We start from the raw sequence: 16,722 nt of genomic DNA on the forward strand, positions 1-16,722 counted from the left end.
ACTTTCCATTTCAACTGGGGTTGATTTCTTCTTGAGGCAACTATTCTGGTAATCTAGACTATTTTGAGAGATTGGAAATTTTGATTGAAATAGGAATCATTTTAATTTAAAAAACTTTTTGCCATCTCTAAATCCATGATTTCATTTAAAAATCAAAATCACAAATAAAAATAATCACTATTCTCTCTGTCCTGTTGATAAGAAATTCCAAATAACTGTGGGGAAAAAAAGTGAATAAGCTAAAAAGAAATTCAACACCCTTCCTTCTATGTACATGACTCAAATGACTTTTCATTCTGAGTTTTCCTTTCCCCATTCATTCTTCTTTCTAAGATGGAACAAGGATGACCAGTTAACAATAATTGATTTTCATCTCTCATTCTTTCTCCTTGTTATGTAGGGAAGTCTATCCAAAGAAGAAGAAGAAAGTAATGATGATTTCTCCAAATTTCTGAAAGATTTTGAACATTGGTTGCAGGTGGAAAATACCAAGTTGGTAAACATAATTGCCATGAAAAATTCCACTGCTAAGGATTCTGAAATAAGAAAAGGCAAACTGAAGGTATGTTTCTAAGTAAATACCTTTCCCTCTAAAATTATTATGGTATTATTAATAATTATAAGTAATTATGTTCATCATTATTTTAAATAATTTGTGAAAAAATATATATTTCTTTATGGTTTATGTAGCATTTAACTCTCATTATCTCAGTTAATCAACAAAACAACTCTGGGCTGCAAAAAGGGTATAACAGATATTGTAATTTTTATATTTTTGATACAATGATAAAATCTTTTAAATGACCCTTAAAATCATAGAACAATGACTTGGGTCAAATCTTAGAATTACAGAATGATCCAGTAGGGAAAGGTCTTAGAGATCATGGAGTACAATTCACTCATTTGCCATATGTGAAAAATCTAGAGAAACTAAGTGACTTTCAAAGTTAATTAGAGGGCAGTGCCAAAACCAGAACGCTGACATTTTGAATCTGGAAATCAGTATTGTTTTCACTATATCATGCTGCCTCTTTTTTACTGTTATCATTTTAAGAAGTACAGTTTGACTTGGAAAAAGAGACATGAGGTTATGCTTTTTTTTTGCTCACTTAATATTCCAGTCCTTTCTATCCAAGTATCTTAATCTGAACTCTAAAATTTAGAGTTAAAAGCAACAATAAAAGATACATCTTATCTAAATTTATATCCTAAGTCCTTTATTTGTCTATAACTACTTATTACCTATGACATAATCTGTATGTTAAAGGAATAATGAAATTATTATTAAAGGAACAATTAAAAAAATGATGACTTGTTCCAGGACTGTTTCTATCTGAACTCAATCAAGTATATTGAGAACAATTTTTCTCAATAATAATTAGGGCACCTAGGTGGTGCAGAGTGTGGGAAGTTGGAATCAGGAAGACACATTTCTGAGTTCAATTTTGACTTAAAACACTTACCAGTTGTGACCCTGGGCAAGTCACTTAACCTTGTATGCCTCAGTTTCCTCATCTGTAAAATTAATGGAGAAGGAAATGGTAAACCACTGCAGTGTCTTTGTTAAGAAAACCCCAATGGAGACACAAAGAATCGGATGTGAATGAAATGACCAAACATGAAAAGACCAAACACACAATAATAATCACTCATTGTACATAAATAATATAAAGTTATATGGTTTCATTGAAAAACACATTAAGAAGTTATTTCATCTTAGTAATATCAGAATGTCATTGAACTTGATAAGTTTTATTTTCTTAATGTGCTTAAAGGAAAAATGGTGACTGAAAGCTTTGGATTTGAATTCTAAGGTCAAATTGGGACCACTGAATTCCAATACTTACTTGATCTTTGATTTCTTGGCAATGCACAATAACCAAAAGGCCCAGTGCAGTAAGAGGGGTAGTCCTAGGCCTAGACTCTGTCCAGCACCTTTTGCCAGATTTAGGAAACTTGACTATAGTTCTGTCCACCCTATAGTCAAGCAGCCAACCCAGAGGATCAGGCAACATGGCTGAGATTCTATGCTCTCGGCTGTTGCTCTTAAATGGTGAGCATTATTATTGATCTAAATGTTATAGTATTTGTAAAGCACTTAGCACAGTGGCTGGTAAAAAAAACAGGTGCTTAATCAGTGTTTATTCCTTTACTCTTCTCCCCACCCAATACAATAGTCCTACAGGAGAAACTTAAAATATTACTTTATCTCCACTGCCACTTTCAGACTCTTTCTTTGCTGTTATCACTCAGCAATACTTCTTTCTTTGATCTTTAAGTTTTCCAACATATTCAAATCATAGTACTTTTTTATACTGACTACAAGTGATTTTCCTTCCTTTTTCAAAGAGTTCAGCAAAGAGTTCAGTTCCTATTCTCCCCAACTCTTGACTTTATATTTAGAGACTTCAAAATCTATATTGATACTCCCTCAAATTCCCTAACCTCTCACTTCTTCAGTCTCCTAAATCCATGACCTACTCCGTCACAATGCTTCAAACACATGTAGGGATTAGCAAAGTCAACCATTTTTCACCATTTCCCAAATCTCACCATTACCCAAAAGCACTCTATTTCCCTATTCAAAAATTCTGACATTTTTTCATTTGCCCATAACATGTCTTATTATTCCATCTCTTCCTATGCCTCATCATTCCTAAACCTTTTTGCCTTTGATGAGACCATTGGTTAAAATGAGAAAATTGAGGTTTTTTCTTTGTTTCCCTTGAGCTAAACCCTCTTAACATTGTCCCTTGTCACTATTCCTTTCCCCAGTAATTCTCCTTTCCAAAGCCAATGCTTCTACATGTCTCCTTGTCCTATATGCCTCCTTTCTTCTCCACTATATTGCTTGTTCAGTCATTTCCCTTCCTCTAATCTTCATTATCTTCCTACAAAGTAGTTGAGAGGGGCATCTATACTAGATGTCTGCCTCTACTTACTCTTCTCTCTTCCTTCTTAATTCTCTTAATTTTCATTATTCAACTGAAATTAGCTCTCTCTAAAGTTACCAGTGATCTCTTAATCGCCAATAGTCTCTTTTTAATTCTCATCCTTTTTGGCCTCTCTGTAGCCTTTGGCACTTTCAATCTTTTCTCCTTGACACGGTGTTTAAATTTTCAGAACTCTACTTCTGCCTGTTTGATTTCTCCTTATCAGTCTTATTTTTTAGATTTTCATCTAAAAACTGAAGTGGATATCTTCTAGGGCCCTATCCTCTCTATATACTGTTTCCTTTGGTGTTCTCATCAGATTCTATAAATTCACTTATCTCTATGCTGATGATTCTCAAATCTCCTTATTTACTCTAAACTCTCTGCTGACTTTGTCTTAATTCCAACTTCCTATTAAACATCTCAATTTGGATGTCCCATTGACATCTTAAACTCAATATCCAAATCTGTCCTCTGGTTCTTTCCCCAACTCTGGTATAGGACTTCTCATGCCTAGACTATTGTAATATATTGTGGATTGATATACTTATCAATGTTCTTTTTCTGAGCTATTCAAGTGATTTTCCTAAAGCACAAGTCTGACCATGTCAAACAGCCCCACTCCCCCTAAATTTCATTAGCTCCCTATGACCTCCAGAATAAAATATAAAATCCTGTTTAGTTTTCAAAACTTTTAACAACCTATTGTGGTTCAGTCATTTCAATTGTGTCCAACTCTTCATGACTCTGTGGAGTTCATTTCATGGGGTTTTGTTGGTAAAGATACTGGAATGGTTTACCATTTCTCCAGTAGCAAACAGAGGTTAAATGGTTTGCCCCAGGTCACAGAGTTATGAAGTTTCTAAGTCAGGATTTAAACTCAGGTCTTCCACTCTGTCCACTTTACCACTTAGCTCTTCCTTAGTGACTTAATTTCCCCATATACCTTTCCAGGCTTCTTATACCTTATACACCTAGCATACTCACTGTTATCTTGCTGTTCCTTAAATGTCTCAAATAAGACATTCCATCCTGTTTCAAAGACTGTTCTTCTTGCCTACAATGCTTTCCTTCCTCTTCTTTACTTCTTTACTTGTTTCCCTGACTTCCTTCAAATCCCAGTTAAAATCCCACCATCTACAAAAAGTCTTTTCCAATCTCTCTTAATTCTAGTGCTCTCCCTCTGTTTTTTTTTTCTTTTTTATCCTGTATTAGTTTGTTTGTACAATGATTTGCATGCTATCTCCTTCCTTAGATTGTGATTTCCTCAGGATAGGGGACTGTCTTTTATTATTTTTTGTATGTCCAGTATTTAGCACAGAGTATCATAGCACATGGTAGATACTTAATAAATGTTTATTGACTGACCAACTAACTGGTTTCTTCCCTACTGCAATGGAAACTTGCCCAAATCTTTCTATCTTTAAAAACCTTACCATCCCTTCAAAGTATAATTCAATACCTCATTTCTAAGATAAACTTTTTAAAAATACTGTCTATACTTCTCTACTTGTGCTCTCATTCCTCAACGTTTTACTATAAAGCTTCAACACTCAACTGAAATTTCTCTTTCCAAAGTTACCAATGATCTTTTTATTGTCTTATCTGATTTTTGGTTGGTCTACAAGATTTTGCCCAAATACTCTTCTCTCTGGATTCCCTTGTCTGCCTATTTTTCTAATCTCCTTTGACAATTCATCATCCCTGTCATGCCCCCCAACTAAAACTTTGTCCTGGACCTGTTTGTTTGTCTCTTTCTCCCTCCCTCCTTTTTTCCTCCTCTCTTTCTGCTCCACTTTCCTTCTCTGCCTCCCTCCCCTTAATTATCACCGTTACAGAGATGACGCAAAGCCTGATCCATCTAAGCTTAATGTCTCCCCTGAGCTTTGTTCCTGCATCACCAACTGCCTATTGAACATTTAAAACTGGACATCCTGGAAACATCTCAAATTCAAAAGAACTCATTATCTTTCCACTGAAACTCACTCTTCTTCCAAATTTCCCTATTTTTGTCAAGGATGCCATTGCTCCCCATATGTTCCCGGTTTTTAACCCCATGTAATCCTTGACTCCTCACTCCTCCTCCACTCTCTCCCCGCCCCCAAGTCCCAGACTTGACTCTTGGGAGGAGCAAGAACCACGGGCAGAGGAACCACAGTACTTTAATTTAATATGCTTTGATTTTTACATATTTTTATTGAAGATGCATTGAACTCTGAATGCTTAATGTCACTAACTGAAAGCGGATCAAGCGACTAGGGTTCGCTACATCCAGGGCTGGAGAGAGCAGGGCTTGAGTCCAAGAGCAACTTCAGGCTCCTGAACAGGATGGGGCGGGAGGGGGGGAAAGGGGGAGGAAGAGAGGGAACTGCAGGGACTCTTCCGGACCAGGCTCCTCCTCCTCCAGGCTTGTTTACTGTACAGTGAGGGTAAAGTCCCCATTTAAATACTTCTCCCTTCCTTTTCTTTCCCCCACTGCAATAAGGACTCTTCCTGACTCTGGGCCACGTGGCCTCTGCTTCCAGCTGTGGTCTTATGCAGGTCTAGACGTCATTTCAAAGTTATTCTACTCGGTGATCTCCACCTGGCAGAATCTTGGGCGGGGAAGAAGGGTGACCCATATTGCGGGGCTTGGGAATCTGGACTCGGTCAGCCCCTCCCTACCTTGAAAATGAACAAACACCTAAGATGTTAGAGCGAGACTCCGGAACCCCTGCTAGGTTAGGAACTCCGCAGAGGGTGGGCCTATAAGTGGGGCTGAGGTCCACAAGGGATGGGGGTCTGACCTGTGGCTCTGATAAGCCCTTTCTCAGACTATTCCTGGGGGCGTGAACAGCACTTATTTTTATTAAACATTTTATCCCAGCAATAACAATAACAGGTCAACATGCCTGCGGATGTTCTCCCTTCACTCCCTCCGATAAGAAGCGGAAAGGCACAGTGGCTGTAGTGAACCCTTAGAGCCCAGCTCCCCCGACCTTGTCTGGTCAGCTCAGGTTGGATCTGACCATCAGGCCTGGACAGCACCTGGGGTCTGGTACTTCTGCCTTTCTTTGAAAACCCTGAACTTGTATATGTTTTTCTCACCCCACAAATTAAATTAGTGGGCTAAAATTGCTATATCTACCTCTGCAACATCTCACCCATCCAACCATTCCCTCTCTCACACAGTCAACACCTCACTTCAGCTCTTCATCGCTATGGTCTAGACTAGATTTTTGCCTCCTAATCATTCTCCCTGCCTCAAATCTCTCCACACTCCAAGCAGTCCATCCCTCACGCAGCTGCCAAACTAATTTTCCATCAGTCCAGGCCCCACCGTAGCATTCCTCTCCTTAATAAAATCCAGTGGTTCCCTATTGGGATAAATTATGAGCTGAACTACCTTTTAAAGCCCTTCATAACCTAGTTCTAACCTATCTTTCCAGTTTCATTGTTTATTACTTCTCTCACACATCCCATCACCACCACCACCACCACATACTTTGCAATCCATTCTAAATGGCATTCTCTCTGTCCTTACGTGGTCCTCCATCTCTTATCCCTGGGCCTTTGCACTGGAGGAGAGGAAAGGGGAATATCTGAAGCCCATTTTAATGCTAACTCTTCACAGGGTTATCTTAGAGCACACTCATACTAGCTCTGGAGAACTGACTATTTAAATGTTCAGTATGAGCACTTACAATTTGGAGTGGCAGACTATAAATCAGGGTTTGGTTTATTGTTTTGATGATAATCTAGATTTAATAACACAGATTAATGTCTTGTACACATTTTCCCCACGGAGCTAGTTGTTAAATATTTACTAGCACACACTTATCTTCTTTGAAAACTATTGTAACACTTATTATGTATGTGCATATATGTATCTATTTGTATATTGTTTTGTTTTTCTCTCCAATTACGAATTCCTAGAGATTAGGGATTGTTTCACTCCATGTATTTCTATTTTAGCACAATATTTGGTACACAGTATTTAACAAATTCTTGATTGATTAATGAATTGCTTACACAAAGCCATTCTATTTCATGCCTATATTGCATTTCTCCCTTTATATTTACCTTTCTGAATATTTATTAAAATGCTGCTACATCCTGAATGAGGCCTTCCTTCATCCCTCCAATTAATCCTTAAATTACATTGTATCTGCTTATATAGATGCTATGTCCCTCAATAGAATATAAATTTCTTGAAGGCAAAAGATAACTCCATTTTGACACATAAAGGTTCAGTGTCTAAGAGATATCTAAATTAATGCTTTGTAAATGACATGCTAAATAACTAATTGAATTACTTTGAACTCACATTTATGGAATACATTAAGGTTTGCAAAGTGATTTTCTTATGACAATTCTGTGAGGTAATACAAATGTAATTATTCCTATTTTGCAGATGAAGAAACTGAACTTCAAAGCAATCATATTAGTAGTTAGTGATTAGAACTGGGATTATCAGTCCATTTCCCTTGAATCTAAGTAAGTCTTGTGCCCTTTCCCCTGCATCATATGAATCTTTTTTTTTTTAAAGGAAAAACCAAGAATTAAGACTGGCTTTTAATTCCCTGCCCTAATTATTATTAACTCTCTGACCTTAATTAAATCACTTCATTTCTTTGACTCAAACTTTATCTGTAGAATTGGACCAGATGACCTCTGATCAGAGGTCACTTCCAACTCTCTATATAATACAAGCATTTATTCTTTTTTCTGAGGTGATACTCAGAATCTTTATAGAGTTAAGTGGGTTGCCCAGGGTCACACAGCAAGTTAAATGTCTGAAGCCAATTTTAAACTCAGAAACCTGAGTATTCTTGCCTCCAGGACTAGCAATTCTACCCCCTTAAATTGTCCCTTATAGTAAGAATGGTAACGACAATAATAAAACACTTATTTAAATGAATTAAAAATCATTGTGGATCATATAGGATTGTGGTTTTTGAATAAATGTTTTTAATTAAGATTTTCTCTTTCTAAATAACTAGGAATAGGGCTAAGTTGTCTAGTTTCATTAAGTGAGTTTTAGGGCTATAGACTGAATTGTCATTGTACTGATTGCATCCTATATGTAGCTGACCTTATTTTTTACCTAGGAGCTACAAGATAGGCTTCCAGAAGGTCAGCATCTTTTTGAAAATCTTCTTTATCTCCGACCAAAGAATGGGACTTCTGAAAACTTGGAGGATCTCCGCTACCGTTGGATGCTCTACAAATCCAAACTCAAAGACTCCAGGAGTTTGCTAAAGGTAGGTATCAAAGAATAAATGTATTATGGCCTCCAAGAAAAAGCACTTTTAGGTAGATAAAGTCATATCCTCTACATTCATTGTTTTTCAGTAAGGTAAGCTGAGAAAGCCACACTTTGAATTAAGTCCTCCTTAGTTAGTCTGACTCAAAGTATCTTTTTCCTAAATTCCAAATACATGTTCAATTGCATGTCTCATTTGATTGTTGTTCTTTGTGACCTCATGGATTTTTAAATACCAATGCTGCCCATGGAGTTTTCTTGGCAAAGATATTGGAATGATTTGCCATTTCCTCCTCCAGTGGATTAAGGCAAAACAGAGGTTAAGTGATTTTCCAGTGTCATACAACTATTAAAAGTTTGAGGTCAAATTTGAATTCAGGTCTCCTAACTCCTGGTCCACTGAAACCTCTAGCTGCCCATACATCTCATTTGATACTTAGCATAAATTTTTCTTGTGTTGTTTATTCTTTGTACATGTACAAATATTTTCTCTTCATAATTGTAAACTCTTTGAAAACAACCACTCCCTCTATGTTTCTCTTACAGGGCCCTGTTCAACAAGTATTTGTTGAATTAGTTCAGCAGAAAGAATATTAGGTAAAAATAAGGAAATCCGAGTTCTAGGCTTGGTTGGCCACTTACTAAATGTGTAAATTAAATTAAATCACTTTCTTGATATGTAAAATTAGAGATTGGACTACATGATATTGAAGGATCTTGAAGTTCAATAGTTTACAATCTGACTTTATCTTAGCTTATTCTTTGCCTAGAGTTTAGTAAGTTTGGCCACGAGGTGTCAGGAGAGTCAAAGCTATGCATGAGGCAACTGTGCCTTGGATTTAAGTTATTAGGAAACAAGACCCACCGGGGTTGTGCTCCTGATGTGTGTTAAAAAGCTCATTAAATCAAATTACCTGCTAGCTCAGGCTGTCCAGATGACCAGAATTTTTAAGGAAACATTCTCCCAGCAAAATGAATATTCCATTGTAGGCTCTGTTGGGATTTTGAATTTACTTACTTTTCTTTTTCTTCTTTCCCCACCTCCCTTTACTGCCTCCTTCCTCCCTTCCCGTCCTCCTTTTCTATCCTCCCCCTCCCTTAAAAAACCCACAGGCTCACAGTCCTCTTGGGAAGCCAATGGGATTCAGAAAGGTATGGTACTTTCCTGCTACTCACTTCAATAATACTGCCTGTAATGGTTCCATGTGGAACATCTGCTCTAAAATGTGTTTTTTTTTTTTCCCTTGATTTTTTTGAAGGTTCTTTTAAAAGCCCTTTTTGAGCTGTATTATAAAAACGAATCCATAAGGATATGTTGGTAGGAGCTTTGCACACATGGGATTTCAATATGGTCTCCAATTAAGAGTTTAAATGTTTTTATTAATATGTTTTGTTTTTACATTCCTTTCTAAATATAACTATCCCTTGCTCCTCCAAGAAAACCATCCCAGTAATAAAATATGGGAAAGATAGAGAGAGAAAAAAGCAGGTCAGGAAGACTAGCACATCAACCAGTTCTGGGTGTGTATGCAATGTTTTATACCCATAGTTGCACACTTTTGTAAAAATGGAGAAGAATATGCATTTTCTCATCTCAAGTTTAATTACTATAAATAAATGGCATTCAGTTTTGTGCTTTTTTGATTTTTATATTATTGTTATCTTTATATACAGGATATTGCTTCCTAATTCTATTTACTTCACTTTGAACCAATTATTAAAGGTCTTTCTTTGCTTGTCTGTATTCTTTACATTCATTGATCTCTAGACCACAGTATTATTCCATTACATTCATCTGGCAGCAATGCTATAATAATAACTTAACATTTTTACATGCCTACTATGTGCTAATTGCTTTACAAATATTACCTTATTTCATCCTCACAACTACTGTAGGAGATAGGTACGATTATTATCCCCATTTTATAGCTGAGGAAACAGAAGCAAACAGAAGCTAAGTTCAGAATTATATAACTAAAACGTATCAGAGGCTGGACTTGAATTCAAGTCTTCTTAGCTCTAGGCCTGGCAATCAGTCTCTCTACTATTTTGTCTGTTGTTTAGTCATTCACCAATTGATTTCTCTTTTTAATGTTAATACTCTATCATAAAAAAAAACATAGTTGAGACCTTGTCCCTTTACATAGATAGCTTGAAACTAGAGAAAGAACCGTCCAAAATAGGAGTTTGTAAACAGATTTTATTCCTGGTCCTGACCATCATTATTTTCAAGCTTTTGAGCAAGTAATTCCTTTGTTTTGTCTTCAGTTTACTAATCTGATCCCTCTAGTCCTCTTCAGTTCCAATAGTTTATGAAACTAAAACTAGGTCTGACATTTTACGGTCCTATGATTCCAAGGTCCATTTCAATTTTTCTTTTCTATGTCCATTAGGTTTAAATGGTTTTCAGTAAGTATTGCATAGAAATGAGTTCTCTGGTTTCTTTATAAACCTGCATAAAAGCACAATGAAGTTGATATGGATAAACAAATGAGTAAAAATCTCAAGGAGTACATGGGGGGAAAAAAGAGATGAGGAGGTAGTTTTGCTAAGACTAATGCATATTTCAAAATGGTTATCAAATTTATATGTACACCAGTGTGATAGAAATCAGGAAGGGAATTGAAATACTATCAAATACATTCAGAAAATTAGTATTTAATAAAGCTATAGATAATAAATACAATAAATTATAGATAAGAAAGTCTGAGGAATAGCATTTGTTACTTGATAAATATATTGGGAGAATTAGTTAGCAACTTGGCAGGAAATGAATTTTGACTTACACCATATACTCCAATGAATTCTGCTGGGCAAAAAACTTAAACAATGGAAAATAAGTATAAAGAAAATAGAAGAGATGGAATAATATATTTGTCTAGATTGTAAAGGGGAACTGACTTTTTCTATTAAATAAGTAGAATGAATTATTAGGGATAACATATGCATTATGTTTTAATACATGCTTTAATACATTAAAATAAAAGTTTCCATACAACAAAAAAAATCATGAAAACAAAAGAATATATTGGGAAAATATTTATGGTCCCTATTACAGATAAAAACTTGACATCTAAAACGTTTATGAAAATACTGAAAATTTACAAAGGCAATTGTTAGTTTGTAGTAGATAAATAAAAATGCTATAAAGAGACTATTTTTAAAAGGGGGAAATACAAATTGTGATTAATCATGTGTAAAAGTGCTTACTGACTTACAAAGATGTAAAATATAAATAAGAGTAATAAATAATAAATAGTAATATAAATATTTCAATGTAATGTATAATATTATATTATGTATATTATGTATGATATATAACCAAGTAACAATAAATAATAAAAAAACCTCACACTTATCAAATTGGAAAAAATAATTCAAAGCAATGACATTGTTGGCAGAATTAAAGGGAAATAGATTTATTGAATCATTCATGAATCATGAAGGAATTGCAAATTGTTGGCATCTTTTTAGAGAGTAGCTGTGATTTATATAAATAATCATCTCCATAGACACAATAAATTCAATTGTTGTCAATATGTCCTTTGCAGAAAATTTTATTTTAATATACTAAAAATACATCTTTCAAATTGAAACAATAAAAGCTATCTGTTCAAAGATTTTTATAGCAATTTTTATAATAGCAAATGTTGGAAACAACTCAGATGCTCAATAATAGAGTTTTGTTTTGTTTAATTTTCTTTTTTGTCAGGACCTTTGAGTTTGTTGATTTGTAGAATTTCCAGGGAAGAAATACTCCCTACCAATGCAGACCAGCAACTGTTCTGCAATTTTTAGTCTTAGTTTCCTGGGGCCACTGAGAGCTTCAATAACTCACTTGCCCAGAATCACCCAGCCAATATGTGACAAGAGTTTGAGCTTGAATCTGGGTCTTTACTCCAAGACTGGCTCTCTATCTATTAAACCACACTGCTAATAACAGTAGTATTAAAAGTTCCAATAAATTCTGGTATAGTTCTGTCATAAAATACTATAATGCATTTAAGCTAATAATATACAACATTTATATGGAGCTTTAAAATCAGTAAGAATAAGAAATATAAAGATATCTGCAAAGATATTATTAAGATTAGAAAGGGAAAATATTCAATATGAACATATAAAAGGAAAAATTAATGAAAAGGAAAATAATGTAGACTCAGAGATCGTAATTGAAAAGTTGACATTTTATATATTGAAATTAATTCCCTTAAATTTGAATTATTACAAGTTTAATTTTTATATTTATATTTGATATTAAATTTAAAAGAAAATTTTTAAACAATGAAGCTTCCTACATTGATTTAGTTATTCCCAGAGTAGCTGAATCTGCCTCTTGGGTTCCATCTTGTCTTATATTCTCATTCCTCTAGTTAAAATGATCACACATCTTCAAAGGGAAAAGAATGTACCTAGTAGATTTGGGGGAGAAGGGGAATTTTTCTAGATCTCACTCTGAATGCTTATCCCAAGCTCAGATTTTTCACTCATTCATTCTCACAGATAAGGAGATTGTAGGAAACTGATCCCTATACTCTTTAGAAAGAGAAGCAAAGTCATTAGGCATACGCCTAATTATTCATGACTTTTTTATTATAATATAAATTCATAGAAGTGCCTAGAAGGTGGGCCAAATGTATACTGTTATTCTAATGATTTACCCTTTAAACAATTTTAAAACAAATTTATTCCTCATGGCCACAAGAGGGAGTTAAGAGGCTGCTTATAAAAAAGAAAAAAAAAGCATTGAACTTCAAGTTATTCTTGGTTCTCACCCCCATGAAACCACTAATTTTGTTACTTGGGTCAACTTATTTTACCTCTCTAAATCTCAATTTCCTCATCTATAAGATGGGAACAATAATACTTATACTTCACATGAGTATTATGATGAAAGTGCTATATAAATGAAATCTAGCTAGCTCAGTAAATAAAGCATTGGCCCTGGAGTAAAGAGGATCTGAATTCAAATTCATTCTTAGACACTTAATACTTAGTGGCTATATATATTATATATTATATATTATATATTATATATGATATATGATATATGATATATGATATATTATATATTATATATAGCCACTAGGCAACTCACTTAACCCCAATTATATTGCAAATGAATATAATAAATAAATAATATATTTATATTATATTATATAATTATATAAATTAATGAATGAATGAATGAATAAATAAATAAATATAATAAAAGTAGACCCCTAACTATAGATCTGGAAGGGGCAACTATTTCCCATAAGGGTTGAAAAGAAGAATAAGAATTTTTCTTTCCCTAATATTGTGCCAGTATTAGGGTAAACACTAGAGCATAGGGAGAAATAGTCCCTTCCTGAAGAGGAAGAATGAAATCTAAATTAGAATCCAAACAGGCCAGGTTGGTGCTATGGTTTTTTCAGCACACCAAAGTCTAAGAGAAGTAAGAACCAAGTTGAAAGAGCAGAAATTTAGGCCTGTGAAGTCAGGGCTATATCAGGAGGCAAGCTGCAGCAATTATAAAAATTGCTATAAAAATCTTTGAACAGATACCTTTTATTGTTAGCCATGATGCTAACTCCTTGTCTCAGCTTCTTTCTCCAAACATTTAGTATTTTATACATTACCTGCTGAGATTTGTGTTATTATGGTCACAAAGGCTTTTCAAACTCTTAACTCAGGCAGAATGGTAGAGAGGAACCAGGCTTCCTATGTAGGTCAATCAATCTCTTCTAGGGTTGTTTTGATCTGCAAAACTGTATTCTGTAAACTAGCCCATTTATTTGCTTTTTTTGTATCCGATTTTGTTTGTTTTTTTCTTAGTTCAGTGAAGACAAGGTTGGCATTTTTCTAAAGAATATTTTTTTTTTTCTCTCCAGAACTAAGGGAAAAAAAGTCTACATATTGATTAAACTTGAGACAGGAATCCATGAATTCCTAGAATCCTGAAAGAGATGAAAGATAGTTCTTAATTATTGTAAGTAATCCATTAAAGATTACAGCAAATAAAAGTGAAGTCATAGGAACCAAGAAGTGTCCCAATTAAAAAAAAAAAAAAAAAAAAAAAAAAAACAGAGAGAGTGCTGTTGAAAAGCAATAAATCAAGGAGCTTAACTTTAATTCTAGGTAAAATTCTAGAATGCATATTAAAGGTATTAAAGAGATGGTTTGTGAATGCTTAGCAGTGATCACTAAAATCAGAGATTTAAGAAAGATAAGACAGCCACCTTCAACTACTGGAAAGACTATTATGTGGAACAGGGATTCTATTTATTCTGTTTGGCCCCAGAAAACAGTATTAAGACCAGCAGGAAGAAATTGCAAAGACATGGAGTTTAAGCTTGATAAAAGAAAGACTTTCTAATACATAAAACCACAAAAAATATAATGGTCTAACTTAAGAGATGATGAGATCCCTTTTATTAGAGGTCTTTATCAGAGATTGACCACTTGTTAGGGATATTGTAATATTAAGTATAACACTAAAGGTCTTCTCAGTTTCCTTTCAACTCTTAAATATTATAATTCTAGAAGCACTGGACTAGTGGTCCAGGCACTTGGGTTTCAGACCTGTTTCTATTTATGATATTATTCACTGTTTAAATTTAAGAAATTCACTTTATTTCTTTGGTGAAAGAATGAATGAAAATGAATGAAAAGCATTTACTAAGTGTTTACTATGTGCCAAGTGCTAGGGATACCAATAGAAAAAAAGCAAACGATTTCCTGCTTTTAAGGGGCCTAACTTCTAATTAGGAGAGACAACCTATAAAAAAGAATTAAGCTGTAGAATAAACATCTGATCTAAGGTGAACTAATTGATTTCCAAAGATCTTTCCAACTTAAATATTGTGTGGATATCAAGAAGGCATTCCAAATATCTTCCAGTTCTCATATTGAGAGATGTATGTGCTCATTCAGACATCTAAAGATTCTTTCCATCTCTACTTAGCTCAGCTAAGTAATCTATAATTAGAATAATCTTGAAAGGTACTTCTCTTTTGCAGCACATTCATATCTATTTGGGGATTAGGCTTTATTATACTGTTCATTCATAGATTAAGATTTTGAGAACATACTTTGATTGGTGAAATGTACTCAATTCCCTGGGATCATACTGACTTTTCTTTTCAGGTGATTGTTTTAAAATTCTTTCTTGCCAAGTGGCCAAGTGCTCCAAAAGTCTCCAAATAGTTCATAAATTGTTATTTGTGAGCACTCTATACTTAAAAACTGTTACTGAACTACACGGAGATGCCCAACTCATACATTTATACTTAAATTACTACATGGTGTGGTGAATAATAAAACAATTATGTCTATTTTACAGGTAAAGGAGCTGAACCTCAGTGAGAAATGATAGATTTAGAGCTAGTACTCAGAGTTCATTTAGATTAAGCTCTTCATTTTACAGATGAGGAAACTGAGAGAAGTGTTAACTGAGTTAAACTGAGAGAAAGTTAACATCACAGATGGGATTAAGAATTCCAGAGTTAGCAATAGTGTGAATCCCTATTCCAACCTAGACTTCTTGACACTAACTTCAAGGCTGTCTCTTAATCTAGAGGGATGCCCAAGGCACCATTTCCATTATTCACATTAGTCAATTTTTATCCTAAAATTAACCTATAAGCTTTGATAACAATAATAACAATTCACATTTATATAGAGCTGTGCATTCGCCATCTCATTTGATCTTCACAAAAACTCTATAAGATATTTTTATCCATATTTTACATATGAATAAAGTTTAGATAGGTTCAAGAATTTGTCTAAGGTTGTACTACTAATTTGAGAGTCAAATTCTGCTTGTACTCTTTCTAATCGTGACCCAAAGGGATCAGTTCTCTTAAACATTATATGAATATACATGGGAGTCAATATCCATTGGCATGCCATTAAATCCTAAGAGCAATACAAACTTACCCTGTAGTGTGGCTTTCAGATGCTCCTGAAAGATCAGTTGTCTGAAATTATATGGTAATTTGACACAACTTTTCATTTTATAGTTAGTGCTAGAATAGAGAAGTATCTAAGATCAAAGACAAGAAGGGGAAGGAAAGACAGAGTAGAAAGCAAGATAAAGAAAGTGAATGAAAGCATGGGGTTACAAGGTGATCATGGAATATCATATCAGTAAGGAATATGAGAGAACATCTAATCCAACAGCTCAGCCCGCTAAAGTCCAGGCCAAACTCCTACACCATAATCCCTTTTTTTGTTCTGCCCTTATTTTTTTTCTTGGTCACCAGTGAAAAGAGCATGGATTTGGAGCCAGACAACCTAAGCTCAAATCTGCTTCCTACCTATGTGACCTTGGACAAATCAAGTAACCTGCCTGGTCTTCAGGTTCCTCTTCTGTAAAATATGGTTAAACTAAACAATCTTTAAAGTTTTAGATCTGAGTGCTATAGGAGAAAGAATATGCACAATAGACAGAAAATGTAGGTACAAACCTTACCTTTGGTATAACAACATGTGTGATCTTAGGGAAGTTACTTAACTTCTTTGTGTCTCCTAGTATCTCATCTTCCTCCTCTGTAAAATTGG

At 34.5% G+C, this 16,722-nt stretch overlaps 1 protein-coding gene across 8 annotated transcripts in view; it reads left to right on the top strand.

Annotated features, from left to right (window-relative positions):
* The window catches only part of SYNE3 (spectrin repeat containing nuclear envelope family member 3), a 192,580-nt gene that overhangs the window by 145,374 nt on the left and 30,484 nt on the right, over window positions 1–16,722 (top strand). For 7 of the 8 annotated variants that reach the window (XM_074291377.1, XM_074291371.1, XM_074291378.1 and 4 more), the window contains 3 exons: window positions 401–562; window positions 8,024–8,176; window positions 9,292–9,330. In XM_074291377.1, the coding sequence (XP_074147478.1) occupies window positions 401–562; window positions 8,024–8,176; window positions 9,292–9,330 (354 nt within the window). The remainder of the gene's footprint in view (window positions 1–400; window positions 563–8,023; window positions 8,177–9,291; window positions 9,331–16,722) is intronic. The other variant, XM_074291379.1, reaches the window with a different exon arrangement.

Source organism: Sminthopsis crassicaudata, chromosome 2, assembly GCF_048593235.1.
Source record: "Sminthopsis crassicaudata isolate SCR6 chromosome 2, ASM4859323v1, whole genome shotgun sequence".
NCBI classification, from domain to species: domain Eukaryota; kingdom Metazoa; phylum Chordata; class Mammalia; order Dasyuromorphia; family Dasyuridae; genus Sminthopsis; species Sminthopsis crassicaudata.